This window comes from Monodelphis domestica, chromosome 4 (assembly GCF_027887165.1).
Source record: "Monodelphis domestica isolate mMonDom1 chromosome 4, mMonDom1.pri, whole genome shotgun sequence".
Lineage (NCBI taxonomy): Eukaryota > Metazoa > Chordata > Mammalia > Didelphimorphia > Didelphidae > Monodelphis > Monodelphis domestica.
Window position 1 is genome coordinate 132,739,169 of NC_077230.1, and position 22,387 is coordinate 132,761,555.

The 22,387-nt window shown below is 34.6% G+C and overlaps 1 protein-coding gene across 5 annotated transcripts in view; it reads right to left on the minus strand.

Annotated features, from left to right (window-relative positions):
* ZRANB3 (zinc finger RANBP2-type containing 3) overlaps window positions 1–22,387 on the minus strand; it is a 210,242-nt gene that overhangs the window by 55,720 nt on the left and 132,135 nt on the right. For all 5 annotated transcript variants that reach the window (XR_008911173.1, XM_007494093.3, XM_007494092.3 and 2 more), the window contains exons 9-11: window positions 10,236–10,355; window positions 8,001–8,120; window positions 451–630 (exon numbers count right to left, since the gene is read on the minus strand). Coding sequence is in view for 4 of the 5 variants with exons in the window: in XM_007494093.3 (XP_007494155.1) it covers window positions 451–630; window positions 8,001–8,120; window positions 10,236–10,355 (420 nt within the window). In the remaining variant the exon portion in view is untranslated. The remainder of the gene's footprint in view (window positions 1–450; window positions 631–8,000; window positions 8,121–10,235; window positions 10,356–22,387) is intronic.

Consider the following 22,387-nt stretch of genomic DNA (forward strand, 5'->3'; position numbering starts at 1 on the left):
TATTGAATGAGGGGAGGGAGTGCTTTGGCTAGTTAAACTGGCATGATTCTCTTCTCCCAATTCAAGAATAAGGCTTGAGGCTGCTGGTGTACATGCTGATCTTCATCCCCAAAGTGAAGCAGGGCCAAAGAAGGAAGAACCCTGCAAAGGAGAGTTAACTCAGGTAGGAAGTGAAGGAAAATCCCTTAGAAGCCTCTACTGTGCAGATCAGATTGTTAGACACCTTTATGTCATGGTTTCACTAGAGGTGAATTACTACTTGGCTTCATAGGAATTCAGAGTGCGATATAGTTCTGGAGATAATTTTTAAACCCCTTCCTACTCAAAACCATCTTGATTTGCTTAAGCCTACTCTAGAGCACATCCACTAAAAAAAATTTTTTTTTAAACCCTCATCTTCAAGAAGGTTATTATTTGTAACAAAATAAATTTGTAACCCAGTTAGTTTACCTTACGATTCAACATCCCCCACATCAGAGAATCCAGTGTTCCATTAGCAATAAGATAGTGGATATTTACAGAACTGCTTTGTCCAATTCTGTGAGCACGGTCTTCTGCTTGCTTTATGTGTCCTGGGTCCCAATATAACTCAGCAAATATGACATGAGTTGCTGCAGTGAAAGTTAAACCCTAAGCAACATGAAGCAAAAGAAATGGTGATTCTATTATGGCTGGATTCTAAGCATATTGTATAAGAATGGCCAAAACATCTGGAAGGAAATAAACATTCAGGACAATAACAAAATAGTATATATTTTCAAATGATGGTGACTGAATAAAGAGATTTATAGATTAAAAAGTTGACTTTAACTTAAAGCATCATACAAAATATTGTGAGAGAAAGAAAGACTTTGCAAAAGAGACTAAAGGTAAGAGTTTGCAAAGAGGGTCTTGCCACATGCATAGAACTATTCTAGAGCCTGGTGAAGAGATAAAATGGGGCACAGGGAGACAGTTGGGGCTGTGAGTTCCTGTTTTTCAAGGAGATTGGAGAGGTTACTTCCTGTGGCTTGGTTTGTCTGAGCCAAGTAGAAATTGGCCTACCTGTTCCCTGGGGAGCCAAAGGTTCCTGCTTTCCTGTGATCCTAAGATCCTGTCAACCCTGCTTCCAAATATTCATCTACCTGTGTTCCTGTGAGATCTTGTCTCCTGAGCGTTTCCTGACTGCTGAAAAAAAAGAATTGCCAGTATCCAGTAAAGCCTGTCTGTGGGAAAGGTCTGGAGCCACCTTGGATTAGGCCTAAGAGGGTGAATTCACCAAGAGTTCAGAGCTATCATATTTTGATGAACTATAAATTTATCTACCATTAATTTGGAGGACCAGTTAGGTCAGATAGATAAACAGTGTGGGGTTTATAGATAGAGAGTATAGTGAAGGGCAGCTGGAAGATCTTTGAAGATGGCCTCTTGTGAGGCCCATAGAAAGGGGGATAGAGAATCCAGAGTTCAGAGCTTAGGAACTCCTTTGTTCCTGGTCCTCCCTTCTTCTTTTATGTGAATATTAATAAACCATATCTTTAATGCTTTTACCTGTTTGTTAACTAGTCAGATAGCTTTTTGGCCTAAAAGCTTCCTGTTGGGCCTACCCTGAGTGGTGTATCCAAACTTGATACAGCACTTACACAAACCTTCCCATACATATCACCCACTTATTTCAATATACAAAAATTGTTTTAAACATCATTGAGCATATATAAAATCAATGACAAGAATTTCAAAGCCTTCACCAAATCTTATAGGCACTTTACTAAGAGTTACTTTCTACTTGAAAACCTTCAATGGGTAATAACTCATTATCTTCCAAGGAAATTTATTCTACTTTTTTTTTTTTAAACCCTTACCTTCCGTCTTGGAGTCAATACTGTGTATTGGCTCCAAGGCAGAAGAATGGTAAGGGCTAGGCAATGGGGGTCAAGTGACTTGCCCAGGGTCACACAGCTGGGAAGTATCTGAGGTCAGATTTGAAACTAGGACCTCCCATCTCTCGGACTGGCTCTCAATTCACTGAGCTACCCAGATGCCCCCTTTTATTCTACTTTTATATAACTTTGCTAGGGAGTTTTTCTTTACCAGTAAACCTAAATTTATCTTTACACTTTCCATACCCTATGCTTCTAATTATGTCCTCTGGGGTCAAGCCCAGTCAATAAAATCTCTCTACCACATTATAGTCCTTTAAACCCTTAAAGATAATTTTTGTGATACATCTATCTCCCGCTATCCCCAAGTCTTCTCTCCTCCAGATTATGGATCCCTCCATTCTTTAACCAGTCCTTATTTGGCATGAATTCTTCTTGATACTTTCTAACTTGCCAATGTCCTTCCTAAAATAATGGTATTCTGAAGGATATCATAACTTTGGACCACCAATATAAGAATTTGAGAGGGCTATTATTCCCATAGTCTGGGGCACAAACCCTATTTTAACACAGCCTGATGCTGATTAGCTTCTTTGGCTGCTATATCATACTATGAACTCATGTTGTTTTGAAAACTAAGAAGCTATCTAGCTGTGCCTTCCCCACCTTGTACACGTAAGGCTAGATTTTGTTTTTGTTTTTCAATCCAAATATGGGATTTTGCATTTACCTTTATCCAATTTCATTTAGTTAAATTTGGCTCAGAGTTTCAGCCCACTTAGATCTGTTCTGATTCTGATACTATAATCGATCACAGGAACAACCCCTCTAAACTTGGTGTTGTCTACAAATTTATTTGGTCTGTCAATATGTCTATTAGTTGCTCTGGGAAAATGGAAAAATGATTAGAACATAAAAAGTAAGTTGCATACAATTATCTAATGAAATAGGTTTTTACTATAAAATTTTTCATAAGTTATAACGACACTATACACAAACATAACTCACTTGGGTATGTGTATCAACCTACCTACTTATGTATGTATGCGTGTATGCATGTATGTATGTATGCATGAAATTCCAGATCTTTGATTTCACTGGTGTGGCAATTTCATAGTGAGAAATTGCTTATACTAATGAAGATTCACAGCTTCTCTGCAATGTATAATCTTTTTTTTTTTTAGATTCTCTCTTTATTTTTTTAAACATTATTTTATTTGGTCATTTTCAAACATTATTCATTGGAAACAAAAATCATTTTCTTTTCCTGCCCCCCACCTCTCCCATAGCTGATGTATGATTCCACTGGGTATCACATGTGTTCTTGATTCGAACCCATTTGCGTGTTGTTGGTATTTGCATTAGAGTGTTCATTTAGAGTCTCTCCTCTGTCATATCCCTCCACCCCTGTAGTCAAGCAGTTGCTTTTCATTGGTGTTTTTACTCCCACAGTTTGTCCTCTGCTTGTGGATAATGTTTTTTAGATCCCTGCAGATTGTTCAGGGACATTGCATTGCCACTAATGGAGAAGTCCATTACCTTCAATTGTATCAGTCTCTGTGTACAATGTTTTCCTGGTTCTGCTCCTTTCACTCTGCATCACTTCCTGGAGGTTGTTCCAGTCCCCATGGATTTCCTCCACTTTATTATTCCTTATAGCACAATAGTATTCCATCACCAACATATACCACAATTTGTTCAGCCATTCCCCAACTGAAGGGCATCCTCTCATTTTCCAATTTTTGGCCACCACAAAGAGCGCGGCTATGAATATTCTTGTACAAGTCTTTTTCTTTGTTATCTCTTTGGGGAACAAACCCAGCAGTGCTATGGCTGGATCAAAGGGCAGACAGTCTTTTATCGCCCTTTGGGCATAGTTCCAAATTGCCCTCCAGAATGGTTGGATCAATTCACAACTCCACCAGCAATGAATTAATGCCCCAATTTTGCCACATCCCCTCCAGCATTCATTACTTTCCTTTGCTGTCATGTTAGCCAATCTGCTAGGTGTGAGGTGATACCTCAGAGTTGCTTTGATTTGCATCTCTCTGATTATAAGAGATGTAGAGCACTTTTTCATGTGCTTATTAATAGTTTTGATTTCTTTGGCTGAGAACTGCCTGTTCATGTCCCTTGCCCATTTATCAATTGGAGAATGGCTTGATTTTTTGTACAATTGATTTAACTCTTTGTAAATTTGAGTAATTAAACCTTTGTCAGAGGTTTATATGAAGATTGCTTCCCAATTTGTTGCTTTCCTTCTGATTTTAGTTACATTGGTTTTGTTTGTACAAAAACTTTTTAATTTGATGTATTCCAAATTATTTATTTTGCCTTTTGTGACTCTTCCTAAGTCTTGCTTGGTTTTAAAATCTTTCCCTTCCCAAAGGACTGACATGTATACTGTTCTGTGTTCACTTAATTTTCTTATGGTTTCCTTCTTTATGTTCAAGTCAATCACCCATTTTGAATTTATCTTGGTGTAGGGTGTGAGATGTTGATCTAAACCTAATCTTTCCCACACCGTCCTCCAATTTTCCCAGCAGTTTTTTATGAAATAGTGTATTTTTATCCCAAAAGCTGGGTTCTCTGGGTTTGTTGTATACTGTCCTGCTGAGGTCACTTACCCCAAGTCTATTCCACTGATCCTCCTTTCTGTCTCTTAGCCACTACCAAATTGTTTTGATGACCACTGCTTTATAATATAGTCTGTGATCTGGGACTGCAAGGCCCCCTTCCTTTTTTTTTTCATTGTTTCCCTGGATATCCTTGATCCTTTGTTCTTCCAAATGAACTTTATTATGGTTTTTTCTAAATCAGTAAAAAAAAATTTTGGAAGTTCAATGGGTATGGCACTAAATAGATAAATGAGTTTGGGTAGGATGGTCATTTTTATTATATTGGCTCGTCCTACCAATGAGCAGTTAATGTTCTTCCAATAGTTCAAGTCTAGTTTTAGTTGTGTGGAGAGTGTTTTGTAGTTGTGTTCATATAGTTCCTGTGTTTGTCTCAGCAGATAGATTCCTAAGTATTTTATTTTGTCTAAGGTGATTTTGAATGGGATTTCTCTTTCTAGTTCTTGCTGCTGAGCTGTGTTGGAAATATATAGAAATGCTGATGACGTATGTGGGTTTATTTGTATCCTGCAACTTTGCTAAAATTGTTGATTATTTCGATTAGCTTTTTGGTTGAATCTCTAGGATTTTTTAGCAATATATAATCTTAAGAGAGCTGCCTATGCCCTGAGAAGTTAAATGTGCCCAGATTCATATAGTATGAGTAAGAAAATAAAAATGAATCTAGATTTTCCTACACTTGAAACCCAGTTCTCTATTTGTTCTATCATGTTGCCTCCTGTTTTTATATAGATCTCTTTTTAATGAGTACAATGGGGTTTTGCTGCATGCTCGAATCACCTATAGTATAGGTACCCATGTAGGAGATGCCATTCTGTTTTAGCCTATTGTGTGGCTCTTTTCTATTTGCTTTATGGCTATAACTCTCTGCTTCTTTAAATCTACCTCTCTGAGGCACAATCAACTACCTTGCTATTAGTGTCCAGGAGTGAGGGTATTAGTCAGCCAGAGTGGGAATACCATGTAATAGGCTGGGAAACTTCTCTCCTACTAACAAGGTAGCCCCAAGAAATGGGCCTGAGGTCTGTTTTGTTTGTTCTTTAAAATCTAGATACATAGAGTACAGTTCCCAACAACGATGGTTGAATCAAGGGAAGCCTAGAGCCAAGGATGGGTAGCCAACCTACCCAGTGGGGAAGACCTTAGAAGCCAGGGTCATGGATGGAAAGCCTGTGGGGACTTTGGATATAGTTTTGGTTAAACAGGAACTAAGCTAAGCTGTGAACCAAATCTCTCTCCATTCCCTGGGGTGGGGTGGGGTATAGGAGGGATTATATAAATGCTACTAGCCAGTCTGGGCTGCTCAGAGGTTCAGATTTAGGTAGACAAGTTGTTGTTATGATGAGGATGACTGGTCCATTCCATTAACTAGCACAGCTATAGAAACAGAAGATCAACAGGGCATAAGATGCTTAGTGGTACTTAGTAGTACTTGATAAAACTACCTCCTAATAGTTCAGAATATTGGTGGTCTTAAAATAACAGATAGAGGGAGAGTAATATAGTAGGAGGGAAGGAAAAGGAAAGTTAAGGAAAATAATTTCACATAATCAGAGTATGCAAGTAGAAGTCTATAAAAACAAGGAGAAAGGGTAGGGGTACCAGCTGGTAATTGAACCTTTACTCAAATTTGAACTGGTCAAAAGAGGGAAAAAAATCACACAGAAACAGACAGTAAGTTAGAGAAATATATTTAACTCAATAGGAAAATGGGAGAGAAAATAGGCAAGGGAGAAGGAGGAATTAGAGAGTTGTTAGAAAAAGAAGAGATTAGTCCTATACATAATAAACTTGTAACTAACTATATACAAAAATAATTTAAGCTCTTTTGGAGGTCACATGGAATTGGCATCTGAGAGAGTGGCCACCAATGGCTAAACAAGTATGAAATAATGCAGAGTGAAGTGAACAGAACCAAGAGGCAATTTACAAAATGGTAATATAGAAAAGGCAGAAAGTTTGAAAAACTCAAGAATACTGAACAGCATAATGATCACCCACAATTCTAGAGGACTAATGATGAAATAAGCTATCCACCTCCTAATAGATGGGTGAAAGTCTCAAAGAAAAGAATGAGACTTTATGTGAGAAGGTGAGATGGCAAATTTTTGGTGATTGAGATAAATATAATTAAAACATTAAAAAAACATTTTTGCAAGACATATTATTTCTGATAAACATATGTAGTCAAGCCTGTTTTTATGTTACTTAATGTCTCTTTTTTTTGTAACATGAAGATTCACTGGGAGCTACATAGGAAAGAGGGACCTTTCCTAGGACAGAGCTCGGAGGTCAATCTAAATTGATCATTAGAAAGTTCTTTAACTGGGGGCACAACCCTTTTATAACTACACTTCCAAGTGCAGAATTACTATGAGTGTGTATTATATCTACCCAAAGATATGAGCTAATGTTACACACACATATATGTATGATTTCATATGTTTGTAAACTTCTCTTATTTACCAATTGTTAACCCCAAACCAAAAGACGTATATAGTAGGGCCTCTATATCTGTGGAAGATACATTGCAAGATCTATCAAGGATGGATGAAAATGCATATGCAAGCAAAAACTTGCTGAACCAATATATATTGTGATTTTCTTATACATACATATGTATAGTAAAGTTTAATTGATAAATTAAATACACTGCCAATCATAAATGCAATAATAAGGTATATTGTACATTATGATACAGCACTGTACATTAGTCTCCCTTTTACTGCAAGAGGTATGTTTCAAGACCCCCAGTGGATGCCTAAAACTGCAGGCAGCTCTTGCTTTAACTTTTAACATCTATGTTAACTTTACCTTATATATATATACTCTCTCTCCCTACTCCTGACCCTTGGCTTGGTGCTTAATGTTCTCCCACTCCCATAAACCACTCCCCCAAAACCAAAAATAACAATGCTTCCAAGTGAAAGCAGAACTGACTCACAGATGGATGCCACCATAGGTGGACCTCTAGTGCACGAACTGTGTGCCCACCCCCTCCTTCATCCAGTGGCAGCCCCCCTTCATGTTTCTCTTCTTCCCCTGGAATGACTTCAAGTAAATGAAACCACAGAAAGAGCAAACTTGGATAACAATACAGTGGCTTTCACATAGTAGTTCATAGTGACCTTCTTGTTTTTAATGGTTTTGTTGGCCTTCTCTTTCAATATAACATGATTACTAACGATAACTTGAAACTTAAAGAGTCTAAGATTTTTAGTATTCTCAAATATCTACTACCTTATTTATATTCACAAATCCTAACTTTTAGATACTATATACAGTATACCATTTCCATTTTGAAAATGAGAGAACTAAAGGTGAGAAAAGTTAAGTGAATTGCAAAAAAGACATAGCTAATAAGTGATGAAGGCAGATCTCCCCCTTGAATTCAAGTCCAGTATTTTTCATGGCTGTGATGTTATTATTGTTTGCAACTAAAGGGTTATAGTGAGTTATTCTTCACTATCAAATTAAGCTCTGTTAACCTCACATTTTTTCTTACCTGGCCAGCAGCCTGAATGCTTAGGATAGCCACTCTGGTATCAGGGTCCTTTTGAAACTGATTAACCAGGTGTATTCTTTCTGAAGAAGGAACACTTCCATCTATTCTAATGTAACGAACCTAAGATGCACAAAGAAAACAGTCAAGTCTGGGCAAGATTTTGTGGAATTACTACATATCATGAGATTAACATTTTTCTAAATAATACTTTATGAACTGAACATATTTCACTGAACTGTTTAATTAAAGTGATCTTTACAGTCACATGAAAGTGAAATTGAGATTGATGAAAATAAAAATGTAAATATTTAATAGATATCTTTTAATAGTTTCTTAAGGAGCTTTCTGATATTAACATGCAAAAGAATAGGCTGAACAAAATGCAAAATTTATCTCTTGTAATATGAGGAAGCCTCCTTACACTCACTAAGGTCTATGAATCTTAATAAGAAGGCCCTTTATTATGTGGAGCTCAATGAAATTGGCATAATGTTATTGACAAAACAGAAGCCTCTTTAGAACCTCTGCATAAATAACGAATCATACGGTATTTGGACTTTGCAAATGACTTTGTTTTTCCAGTAATATTTTGTAGTATTTTTAAGACTATATGTAAAAACAATTTTAACATTTCAAATAAAAATTTCAATGAAACCACTGAAAATACATATCCACAGCCATATCTGCAATATTTGTCATATATGTACAAGTTATTTCATTTGGGAACAAGTTTTAGGGCTGGTATTGTTCTACTGGGTCAAGGGATATGGTAGTTAAGTCAACAAAAATTGACACAGTGGTATCTTATATTTTCTTAGTCAATTGTATAGTTATAAATATATGAATATGTTGTTGAAAATTATCTACAAAGGCTCACTATTTTCCTTCTCATATTTTTATCACTGCTATGCCACACAAATTATTTTATTGAGATGAGAAAATGGGTTTAGGGACTGGGAGATGATGATTTCTTTTTTAGTCACTACATTAAAAAACATTATTATTGGTAATCCACTTGACCATTGCATCACTTCAAACAATTATACTCCTAACAAGTACTTATTAAGCAATTACCATGTGTTACGCACTGAGCATATAAAAACAAAAGTAAAAATCTCCTTGTTCTTGAGGAATCTTCCCAGTCTTACTGGGAGAGAAAACATGTAGATATACGTAGGTATGTGTAAAATGCCCATCAAAGATAAAAGGTGATATTAGGGAGGGTACTAGGAGTTAGATAGGACCATGTAGCACTTAAGTCGATCTTTGACTGAAATTAGAGATTCTGAAAGATATAAGCGAGGAAGAAGAGACGTCCCGCCATTGAGGTGGGAGATGACATGTTAAGTATAAGAAACAGTAAGGCCATTCTGGCTGAACAATGATGTGCATGGAAGGGAAAAAAATCTAATATGACTGGAAAAGTAGGACAAGGAGTAGGTTACGGAGGGCTTTAAATGCCAAAGGGTTTTACATTTGATCCTAGAGTTATAAGGAGTTGGAAGAGTTTACTGAGTAAGGTCCCTTCCAGTCGTCCCCTAATATCTTATATTTCAAAGAACCATGGTCCATTGGTGTGGGTACTGCCTTCTACAAAGTATATCATAACTCCTCTACAACTTGATAGTTTGGGGAGTGACTATAATTTAATAATTCACCTTAACATTCCTTGGCTGGTGATAAACCTCTGAATTTAGGCTGGTCCTTGAATCACAGATGTATATTTTGTGACTGGGCCTATATATACTATAATTGAAATCTTTCTCATTTGAAACCTTTTGGAACTTGAGCTCTGCCAATATCCTATGACCCTTAATAATTTTTTCTATGTCTCCTCCAGTTTCCCTAAGAACCTCCTTGGGATCTTTTCTTTATATCCATAACAATTAAGTTGTATTATACTTATTAGTATGAGTATGGTTTCCTCCTACCAGACTGTAGGCTCCTGGAGGAGAGGGACAATAATATTCATCTTTCTACCCTTTGAATCTAACATACCATCCCACACAAAGTATTTATTTAATAAATATTGATTTAATTGAATGAATTCAAAGTTATATGGAATTGTAACAAAGCAGTTTAAAAATAATGTAATTAACAAGGCCTAAATTTCTAATGACCAAAAATAAAAATTTAGCATAACTTTCTCCATAAGGTAAATTAAAACAAACTGCTATTCATAAACAATCTGCATTAGAAGAATACAAAAATAGTTTATATGAAAACTAAACATACCTTGCTTTCTATAGCTGCTTCTGTACAAGCTTGGAGCATGCTTAAATGATGAGCAAAAACTAGAAATTTAAGCAAATCATTCTGAAGCATCAGTTTAATATAGTCCTTTACAGCACCTGCCTAAATATAAAAACACACTCAATTAATCTCAAACAAATTATTACAGAGAAAATCCAGCCACGTTTTCTCAAAGAGACTGATAAGTCAGAGATATTCTAAGAATTAATTTATGTGAACTTTTATAATTGCTTTATGCTCTTGTTAGCTTTTAAGTAGTACTGAGAAATGTAATATTTGCATGTTAGATAAATCAATGCTTTTAGGGTTATAACTGACACAATTCTTCAGAGAAACATAAGCAGCCCAACAATCACAATTTACACACACAATAAAACTAAAAAGTAATGAGGCTTGTTCCATAATATTTGTCTTTCTAAATATGCTAAGCAGCAGAAATTCCTAATCTAGACATACTGTCTCAGAGAAGTATGATTAAACTCTCATAAACAAAAATTTTAATTTTTAAAATTCTAGCTGTTATTGTAACTAGATTGACTTAAAAATCAAGAACTAAAATTTATTTTATTTTGTTTTATGTCAAAACCTGAGGTTTCACTCATGTAGGGAATTCCTCATGTGGAAACTCTGTCCATTGATGAAGGCTGACAACTCATCGGTAGCTCTGGAGTTTTTATAATTTCCTCAATAAAGATACTTATCTTGATAGGCATTTTAAAAGTATAGGTCAAATTAAAAATTTTAACCTTTAATGCTATTTCCTTTACCTGCTCTTCAGGACCCCATTACTTGATGAAGGGGCCTTTGTTAACACAGTGCCCACAACAATATCCTATCTTTTTTAATGCGGCTGTCCTCTCATCTTGCATGGCCCAAACTGCTGGCTATAGATCCCTATTGGTGCAGCCTCTCCATTAAATCAGAAGAACTCAAGAAGTTCAGGGGCATAGTCAGCACCATAAAACTATAATTTAGCTAGCTTTGGTGTTAAATGGGTTAAATTTAGGGGCTGGTTTGGTAACATATTGTAAAATGCTGCTCTTATTGGAAAATGGGCTCCTCATTCCAAACAACTGACAAACCAGCTTTCAGAATACAAACATGTTAAGTTTCAAACCGCACATTTATATACAGATATTTCAAAGTATGTAAATTTTAGTTATATTCACAATTTTTTTTACTTTATTTTCATTAAACTGTTTATTATACGACCACATCCAAAAATATATTTATGTAGGAATTTACTTTAAAAAGTCACAGCACATGGTAATACAAATTTTGGTGGTGATGACTTGTTAATCTCATTCAGTAGCTTCAGAAAAATGCAATGGATCACAATTTAGTTTATTTAAATCTTTTTTTTTTCCAACTCTTACCTTCCATTTTAGGATTAATACTCTGTATTGGTTCTAAGGTAGAAGATCAGTAAGGGATAGGCAATAGGGGTTAAGTGACTTGCCCAGGGTCACACAGCTAGGAAGTGTCTGAGGCTAGATTTGAACCTAGGACCCCCTGTCTCTAGGCCTAGCTCACAATCTATCCAGCTGCACCCTGTTTAACTCTTAATAATGAGTTTCAAAACTCTACTTTAAGTGATAAATGAAAGTAAAACTATGAACTAGTTTAAAGAAATGCACAAATACTGAATATTGTTTAAAATTTGTTCTTTTTAATAAGTCCACACTTTCAGAGAAAGAATTGTTGGAGTCAGAATGCAGATGAGAGCATACAATTTTTCGCTTGTTTATTTTTTTGTTTGTTTTGGTTTTATGATTATTCATTTACAAAACTGAACAATATGGAAATATGTTTTGTGTGATAACACATGTATAACCCAGTTCATATTGCTTAACAGCTCTGGGAGTGGAAAGGGAAGGGAGACAATTTGAATCACATAACTTCAAAATATGTATGTGGAAATTTGTTATTACATGCAACTGGTAAATAAATAAGTAAATTACAAAAAAAACAACAACCATCCATGATGCTTTTGGAAGAAAAACAAAATATTGCACTGAAAGTAAGGAGACACAAGCATTAGATATTCAGCTCATTACTGTCAAATAAGTAACAAAATGCAGAAAGAACACAAATGCAAAACTTAATACCTAAAGAAATTTTCTCCCAAGTATTTTCCTAATGATCTTATGATCCCTGAAAGTTCACTCTCATCTTAAAGAGTAATTAAACATTCCCCATCAGCTATATATCCTGGATTCAATTCCATCATCATAACCCATCATCTTGGAGGTAGCATTAGTTTTGGTACCTGTATCTGATCAGTATCTTAAGTACCTTCTACCCTTGACTGTAGGGCTATAAGGCAAAGTGAAATGATATACTGAAATTATATATATATATGTACCCAAATATATATATACATACATATATAACTAAAATAATTGTTTATTTTAAGATAAGGAAAGGAAGAGAAGGAAATTGGGATGATCTATCTAAAAACTATAAATAACCTTTTCCCACAAAATCAAGTTGATAAGCTACACTATTTAATTCTTCTCTACCTACAAATCTAATTCCTACAACTAGCTAAATTAACCCCACCCCCATTTAGTTAATACACAAAAGTGCTAAGGAATTGAAGGTAGCAGGACCAAGACAAGAGGAAAGAATTCTCACTGACAGTTGGCACTTGGATGTCTTGAGCAGCTCTTTTGGGAATCACTCTATCAGACACAAGATACACACAGGGACACAGGAACCAGCCATTGGATAAGGGATATAGTCACAAGAGAGGGAGACTAGTCCAACTCACGAGGTCCACTCAAGGAGCTAGACTCACTGTCACCCTTAACATCAACAGTCAAGCCAAGCTCTGTCACTCTCCTAGAATTCTGGAACCTTGCTCTTTGCCTTGCAGGACCTCCTGCTCCTGCTTTCCTTATAACAGCTGACTGTAGAGCTATAACACAAAGCAAATACAATCCTCACAAAGCCTCCATTTAAACAGGGCTCAGAAGCCCAGCCAATTCATCAATTCCTATCAGCTAAACATTTTTTAGATTTAACTCTGCCATGATTATGTGCCCTTTATATTTTCTCTTAATGGGCCTATCAACATGGCTAAACAAGTTGTTGTATAGGACAGTGATAAAATACTATTATTGTACTATAAGAAATCATGAGCAGGATGGTTTCAGAAAACCGTGGGAAGACTTCTATAAACTGATACAAAGTGAAGTGGGCATAACCAGGAGAACACTATACATAACAGCAATATTTAATGAGATGAACTCTGAAAGACTTAACTCCTCTGATCAGTACAATGATTCAAGCCAATTCAATAGAACTGATAATGAGAAACACTATCCACCTCTAGAGGGAGAACTAATGAACTCTCCAGTAAAAACTGAAACAATTTTTCACTTATTTTTCTTGATTTTTTTTTTTTGCAACATGGATAATATGGAAATATGTTCAGCATGATTTCATATGTATAAAGGGTATCACATTGCTTGCCTTCTCAATGAGGGAGAGACAGGAGGAAAGGAGAGAATTTGGAATTTGAAATGTAATGTGTGTGACTCTCTGTCTCTCTCTCTCTCTCACACCCTAACCCAATCCCTTTGCATTTTCCTTGTATGTATATGTCATCTTCCTTCATTAGACTGTAAGCTTCCTGATGACAGACAGTATCTTTCTTTTTCTTATTTATATCCCCATTGCTTAACACAGTATTTGGCACAAAGTAGGCATTAAATACATGTGTTTTGTCTTGTATTATAATACAAAAATAGCACGTGATAGATTCTTAATACAGCTGTGTATATGAATATTTACATAATGTTTGCATATAAAGATATCTCTATTTATGAATCCACCTATATACAATAATGACATTTTATCTGAAAATGGTAAAGTATATAAATGTATGCCATTTCAACTCACCACATGCAATTTATATACTTTATGAGCCTGTTAGAGATATACTAGAGAGAAAGATGAAAAGAACTAGGAATAAAGTTTACAGTGAAGAAAGAATTAATCTTTACCCAGGTGCATTTATTGCTGATCATTCAAAATGAACAGGTCCCAAACCTAATTTATCATTTTCCCTCCTTAAATTATTTCTCCAAAATTCCTTAGTTCTATTTATACAAAATCATTTTTCTGGTTACTTGGCTGAAGAGTTTATTTCATCAGTGTATTAATAATTAGTAAATAATTTAATTAGTTCTGCCAATTCTACTACACTGTCATCTTTTGTACCAGTGCACACCTTTCTATCACCACTAACGTGATCTTGGGTCATGACTTTATTCTTTTTCACCATGACTACTGCCATGGCCTCTTAATTGATCTCTCAGTTTCCTTTAACTTTCTGCTTCTATTCATCAAAAATACTAAGTTCAGGTTAATTTTCCTAAAATAAAATTCTGATAATATACTCCAACTATTCAAAAACTATCATTAGCTCCACATTGTCATCCAAATAAAGTTCAAGTTCCATAGGGTAGAATTAAAAGCCTAACTTGGTCATAGTTTATATTCTGAACTTGTCTCCCAATATTCCTGGGGAAATGTTCCTAAAACTTCACTTTCATGTTATGCTTCAGAACCTATTACAACCTGCACCTGAATCTAAATTAATGTATTCAAAGCTTGTTAGAAATGGAAAGGACCTTAGAGACCTAGTCTAACCCACTCATTTTATAGATGAGGAAAATAAGGTCCAAAGAAAACAGACCTAGGCAACTTACCCCAGTTCATAAAGTTTGTTAGTAATAGATTTCATCTTCAAACCTAATGCTTCTGAGTCTTGTTTCTTCATGGACTAACTAGGGAGTTTACTCAATTTTAACTTAAGGGCTAATTACCAAACATAATCTCAGCCACAAGATACTCATGTAATCAAAAAACAAATTCATAAAACATCAATATTTAACTTTATCTGTAACAGCCAGGATTTTTGCCTGAATTAAGTTTTCTGATCACTCTCCAGAGGAAAGAAAAGAATTTGATATGTAGGAGAGACCAGAAAGGTAGGAAGAGCTGCACGATGGACTTCAAAATATGAGACCCTCTCAAAGAGAATAGTTTGGGGAACTTTCCATTGGGGCTTTGATAAGAAGCTGCTAATTAGCAATCAAAAGGAGTTCAGCAAGATATTTTTTATATTATGAAGAAATTATAGACTTTAAACTATAACTAAAGCTTTTTTTGCTAATGAATTCACAATAACTGAGTCATGGATACAAGTAAAGAGTTTAACAAAATTCGTAATCTACTATGCTATTCTTGTAAGTTATTCTTACCAATAAGAATGAGAGAAATTAAGCTTTTACTTCCTACCAGTGTGAAATTAACATAAAAATATGACCCCTTGTCACCACATGCACATTAAGAAAGAATGCTAAGTCATGTGATGGGAAGCCAGCAGGGCCATCGGAAATCCTGACTTCCTGAATTGGCTGGCAGATGATGTGCCTGGAGGTCAGGACTCTCCACCCAGACTGTCCTTTCAGAGAGCCCAGGAGGAGTAATGTCACTGGCCATATAAATGATGGGGTGGAGAAGTAGCAGAGGTTACTTTTTCCTGTGGGCGAGGATTCTCCTCTGTCAGCCCGGCAGACCCCGATATTATCTTTCCCATGCTGGCACTTGTAAAATAGACCAAATCTTGGAACTGAAGAAGTGAAGTTTGGCTGGGAGACTGGTAGTTAAAGGGGACCTGGTGATAATTTTCTGTCTTACTTTTATTGAATAAATAACTATAATTCAAGATCAATTTTATAACATACAAACACAGAGCATAGAGAACGTGGTAGTCACCTTTATATTTTATACTCTTAATAGGTCATATATGTTATGAATATATAGGTTATAAGGAGAATATTGCCTATGCTGGGGGGAAAAATTGAAGTATTTCAATCATCAAGCATCTATTTAAGTGTCAGCTATGAGCTAGATGTTGTCTTAGGCACTAGGAATACAAACACAATGAATGAAACGATCCACAGTCAAAGCTGCCTTAGATTCTGACAGTGAGTACAGAAGGAACACGATCAGACTTATTACTTTGGCAGCAGCACATGGGACGGATATGTGAGGTGAGAGTTAGGAGACAGCACAGAGACAAACCACACCACTACAATAATCTAGGTGAAAGGTGTCAAGGACTTCAATTAAAGTGCTAGATATGTGAGTAGAGAGAAAGGATCAGATGCCAGAGATAAAGGGGTAGAAAAAGGAAAATCTAATAAATGATTGAGTTTGTAGAGTAGGGAAGAGAAATGAATCAAGGATAAAGGTGCGGTTACAAACTTGGGAAACTAAAAGAATATGGTGCCTTTGACAAATCTAGGGAAGTTTAGAAGTGAGATGGGTTTGGGAGTAAGATAGTGAGCTGTTTTATACATCTTGAGTTTAAAATGTCTCCTGGACATCTAATTTAAAAAAATATCCAATAGGTCATTTTTTATATGAGACTAAAGTTCAAGGGAGAGCCGAGGGCTGGATATATGGATCTATGAATCAATCACATGGAATAAAATTAAATCTATTGGAGCAGATATTGTTTACCAAGAAAGAGAATACAGGGAGGGAAAGGAAGGGGGCCCAGGACAAACTATGGGCAAAAAGAAATATGGAGGATATGATACAGATGAAGTAACAGTGAGGAGTGCTTAGAGAAGTAGGAAGAGAGCCTGGAGAGAAGAGAGTGACAGAAATCCAGAGTAGGAAGTATCTAGGAAGAGAGGGCAGTTAGTAGTTGTCAATGGAGGAAGGAAAAGAATGTGAACAGGCAGAGAGGAATCCTACCCAGGAAGAGGGAAGGCAGAAGAAAGTAATAGGAAGATAAAAGTAAAAAGGACCATAGAAGCTATGCCCAAAGAAGCAAGAGAGGCAGAGCTATGGGCTCAGCACGAGTCTTCTCCCCATCTCCTACCAGCTACTCTGTTTTTGAACTTATTTGTACTTCATTGTACTCCCATACTGGTTACCTCCCTCATGTTCCCTTCCCCCTGCTAAGTGGCACAATGAATAGAATTGAGGGTAGAGTCAGTAATACCTGAGTTCAAATTCAGTCTCAGAGACTTACTAGGCTGTGTGACCCTAGTCAAATTACTTAACCTCTGTTTGTCTCATTTTTATCAACTGTAAAATGGGGATTACAACAGCACCTATCACTCAGGATTGATAGAAGGATCTAATGAGATCATATTTATAAAACGCTCAGCACAGAATCTAAAACATAGTAAGTGCTATGAAAAATCTTAAGTTATTATGATTATTGACTTAAAAATAGGAATAATTTAAGACAGAGATGTCTTAAATATGAGGATGGATACAAAAATATAATTACCTAAGGTTTCATAAATCTGATTGAGATTTTTGAAGTAAAAAAATGTAAAGGGGAGAATACTATCTTCTAAGCCAAATATCATCGAATGTATGAGGTATAATAAAAGAAAGATATCAGTAAAAAAGATCAGTAATTTGCAACAGACAATGCCCAGCTCAAATTCCAGGTCTGCTACTTAATACTTATTCATATAACCTTTCTGGGTCTCAGTTCTCCATCTGCAAAATGAGGGGATTATAGATTATGCTTAATGTATCCTTCAGTTCTAAATCATATGATCACAAAAGCATTACAGTAGTAAAATTAATGGCCTCAAATATTTACATACAAATACACAAAGTATAAATAATAGATAAAATGAACCAGAATTCTAATGGAAGAAGGCAAAACTGACCTCATAGCTTTGTTGAAACTTGGTGAGATGGGACAAGGTACCTCTAGTAACAATGTATATTGGGAAATATTCAAATGAGGAAATCCAGTGATGTGGGTAGGTTTGCAGGGGAGAAGGAAACATGGTCATGGGCATGTGAACAAATATTAGTGGAGGCAGAGTAGGACTTTACTGAGACTAAATGACCATGAGAAGTCAGGAAACAACACAAAGCTGGCAGGAAAGCATGATCTACTTGAGATGAGGGCCTTCAAACTGCTTGGACATCTGCTAGAGGTCTCTCTTTGCCAAAAGCAGAAGTGATAAATTACTGACTTGCCTTAATAATTTCATTCTTTATAAAGTGCAGTTGGCAACAAAGAGAACTTTTATTCTGGACCCGAATCACACCAACAAGGAGAAACTGGTTGCTGACATTGTAATAATGGGTCTTTTCCATCACTGTACAGTGAAAACTTGGTCTTGTGTAGTAGCTTTTCTATTGGTATCATTGCTATTTTGGAGCATGGATGTGAATGAAGAATTTAAAACAATTTTTTCTCTGTCATTGCTGAACAAAAGAATTTCAGAAACAACAGATCTTTGCAGATCGGAGCATGCCATTCTTCACTTTATTTCCTTCATGTGTTTTTTATTGTATGTGATGTGTCTTCAGTCACAACATAGGGAATATGGAAATATGTATTGCATGAAAGCACGGATATATGCTATATCAGACTATTTATCACCTCTGAGAGAAAGAAGAGGGAGAGCCTGAGAGAATCTAAATCACAAAATGTCAGAAAATAATTGTCAAAAATTGTTTCTACATATAATTGAAAAAATTAAAATTAAAAAATAAAGTGATATTAGTATTGGTAAAAATAAGTTTAGTATATAAAAAATACTTAGAAGATATTTTCAATTTCTTGATTTCCCCCCCCCCCCTTCTAGGTTCATCTAGAAGTTATCTTGGGATGTCAAACTTTAGGTGATCCTTGCATCAAGTTTTCTATGATCTCATTTTTTACTCCATTGTTTCTTTTTATTTTATGCAAGAATACTATCCATTCTATTTTATAATCCATCAAAATGATGTAAATTCTTAGGTAATACAGATTGTCTCATTCTTTGTATTTGTATATGGTATATCTAGCACAATGCTCAGCAGGTAGCAGATGCTAAATAAATGCTTGTTGATTGATTCTCTTCTGTTAAATGCTATACATGATTTACATTGCAAGTTAGGCATATTGTCTTACAATATGTTCATTTGTTGGTCTTTGGACAAGAAACTCATATTTGGATTACCAGCAATTATTGTTCAATAACATATTATGCAAATAGCATTAAAAGTATAGTTTGTAAAAATAGGATTTTATTATAATGTTGGAATCCTCACCCAGAATAACATATATGGAATCTAAACTCCCTGGAAAGAATGGTTTTAATTTAAGAGAACTCTTAAGGAAGTTCAATATAATAATGAAATGACATTTTTCTCACTCAAAAATGTGAGATTTTTTATTATGACTTTTTATTAATTCATATTGATTTCTTAAGTTGTAGGTGGTACTATTTAACATTATTTATGGCATTATTATTTGTCACTATACTATATCTAATAAATGTTAGGGGAGAAAAAGTCTAAAATTAATAATGATTAGATTAAGGATAATTATATTAATGGCATTTTTACTCCTAAGATATAAAAACACTTATTTTACTATCTATTCAGCAATCTTATAAGACAAAAAACCATAAATTTTCAAAAATGAGATCTCTAGTATCTCTCTCATAATTGCCAGAGTCCACTAAACTTAATATCTAATATTATAATAATGCTTAAATGAGGAATAATATTGTTGGGTTTGCCTCTGCCTGAAAGGTATTGTGAGATAATAGGGAAGGGAAGAGGAAGATGAAGATAATAAGATACAGAAATCTCCTTGAAAAGTTAGAATAATAAGCTAGAAGGCCATTTATTTAGACTTTAATAGACAATGCTGGCTGGAAAAAAGGAAAGGAAACAGATAATCTTAGAGGTTCTTTTTGGATCTATGATTCTATAATGACCATTAATTATCATTGTTAAATTATCCATTTATATGAAATCAAGACTTATTCAGGAATTAAGACTATAGAACATGAAAAAGATCTTTCACATTAATTTAGTGCAATATTAAAGAGAATAGTTTTCTTTTATTAAATGCAATAAATTATGAAGATATTTTACTAGCAATTTAATTACTAATATAATAGAATTCTCATTTTGGTTACTTATTATGGATCAATAATAACAGTTGCCATTAATAAATATAGCATACTAAAATTTGCAAAGCCCATAACATATATCTTAACTCATTTGATTTTCTTAATCCCAAAGGTCAGTACCATAACCAGTATTATTCTCATTTCTCAAGTAAAGAAAATGACCCTGAGAGATTTAAGGGACTTTGCACATGGTCATTGAGTAGGAATGGTAAAAGATACAATTTGAACTAGTTCTCTCTCACCTGACTATGAAACAAGTACTTATTTCTGCAACATACTCGTGGGCAAAGTAGCATCTCTTCAAAAAGACATATTTCAAAAATTGGTATATTTTTAGTAACTATATCTTACATTTGAATATGATCACCACATACTTAAATATTCTTATTTTACAATTACCTTTCTTTTGCTATTTTCCTTATTAATAATTTCCAAAATGAATTAAAGGTAAAGTTAAAAAAAAGTAAAACTAAAACCAAAAAGTAAAGTTAAAAAAAGTAAAACTAAAACCAAAAGGAGGAGAACTAAGATATGATGGTATTATAAGGCTTGAAATTCCTTTAAAATAACTGCTGAAACAATACATTAAGCACAATAAATTCGGTTCTTGGGAAAGGAGATTTTATCCAATTTATGAATAAATTGCATTTCAAAAGTTTACATAAAAACAGATTATTTTGAGGTAAAAAGCTTTGTTCAGAGAAACAACACAGGGCTAATGACCAAGGCCAAAACAAATAATCTATTTAAACCAATATATATAACTAATATAGTACAATGAGTCTTATATAACATAACCATCATATAATAAAATGCTTCTATGAGAAAAATGTGTTTAGAATTACAGTTTGGGATACCAGGCCCACCAGAGTCCTAAGAGTGAAATAAGTCTCTTTCATTATGACACTCTCCTCACTGACCTGCAAAAGGATATGCCACTTACCTAACATCAAACAAAGAGTCAAGAGGCAAAACTGGAAGCAAAAGCCAGGTGTTCCAACTTCAATTTAACTGCCTTGTGTTATACTTGAGAATAAAGAAAAAGTTTCAAACAGATACTTTGAGAAATATAAAGGGAAAAAAGCACTTAAGACTATTATACTTGAGCTGGCAATATTTGCTAAAAGATAAAATATTTAGAATTTTTTTAAATGGAAAAATCAAGAACTTGAAACATAACAAGTCATTCAGGGCTATTTTTTTCAACTAGAAAGTTTTCAGTCCATCTGATATAAAACACTGTTCATATCAGTGAACTATATGTAGGTAGCACTTGTAGTTTAGCTAAGGCTACAGTTCAGTGAGGGAAATATTATTTTGCTTTCATAGAATGACAGTTTAAAACATTTGAATATAATTTTATAGCCTTTCTATTCTTGCCTTTTCAAAAGAACATTTAAAAAATTGGAAAAAAGAAAGAAAGTAATAGAGAACTTTCCAAAAGGTCTACTTTGGGATTCTATGGTTCCTGAAATGGTACTATAATTATGAAGTAAAATCTACTAAATGATTCTTACTATTAGGCTTTCACAAGAGCAACTTGTTCCAATTTTTTGTAAATGTGTTTTCTAAAATTAATAGCTCCAACACTGACATATAGTAATATGTAAAAGAGAGTAGACTAGATCTAGATTACTGTGGTAAGTTCTGGAAACTACACTTTACATTTAAGAAGAGAATTGATAAGCCAGTTGAGATTTAAAAAAATCAAGAATGAACAATTCCCAGAGAAAAAAAATCTAGTTTTGGAATAGTTTTTGGTTTCGAGAAACAGCATAGTTCAGCAAGAAATCCTTGCAAAGTACTTGAATAATATGGCTTAAAAAATGGTAAAAAGGAATAAGGGGGAAAAACTTTAGAAGCAAAATTGGAGTAACATTTTCCAGGAGTTAATAAGCACTTGAAACAATAGCTACTTTATAATGCTTAGGTAATTATTATCTTAATTATTCTGGTTAATTAGTGACAAGGTTGAATCAGGGTAAAAAAGGAGAAAAAGGACAAAAAAGAATTAAAATGAGTATGTGCATAATTATATTACAGATATTTCAATACTTTGAGCTCATTCATGTGAGTACTCCTTCCAAAGATAAAGGTTAAAATTTATTTACATTTTCTTACCTTGGAAGATTCTTATCTGTATGTTCCTATAAAGGAGGATGA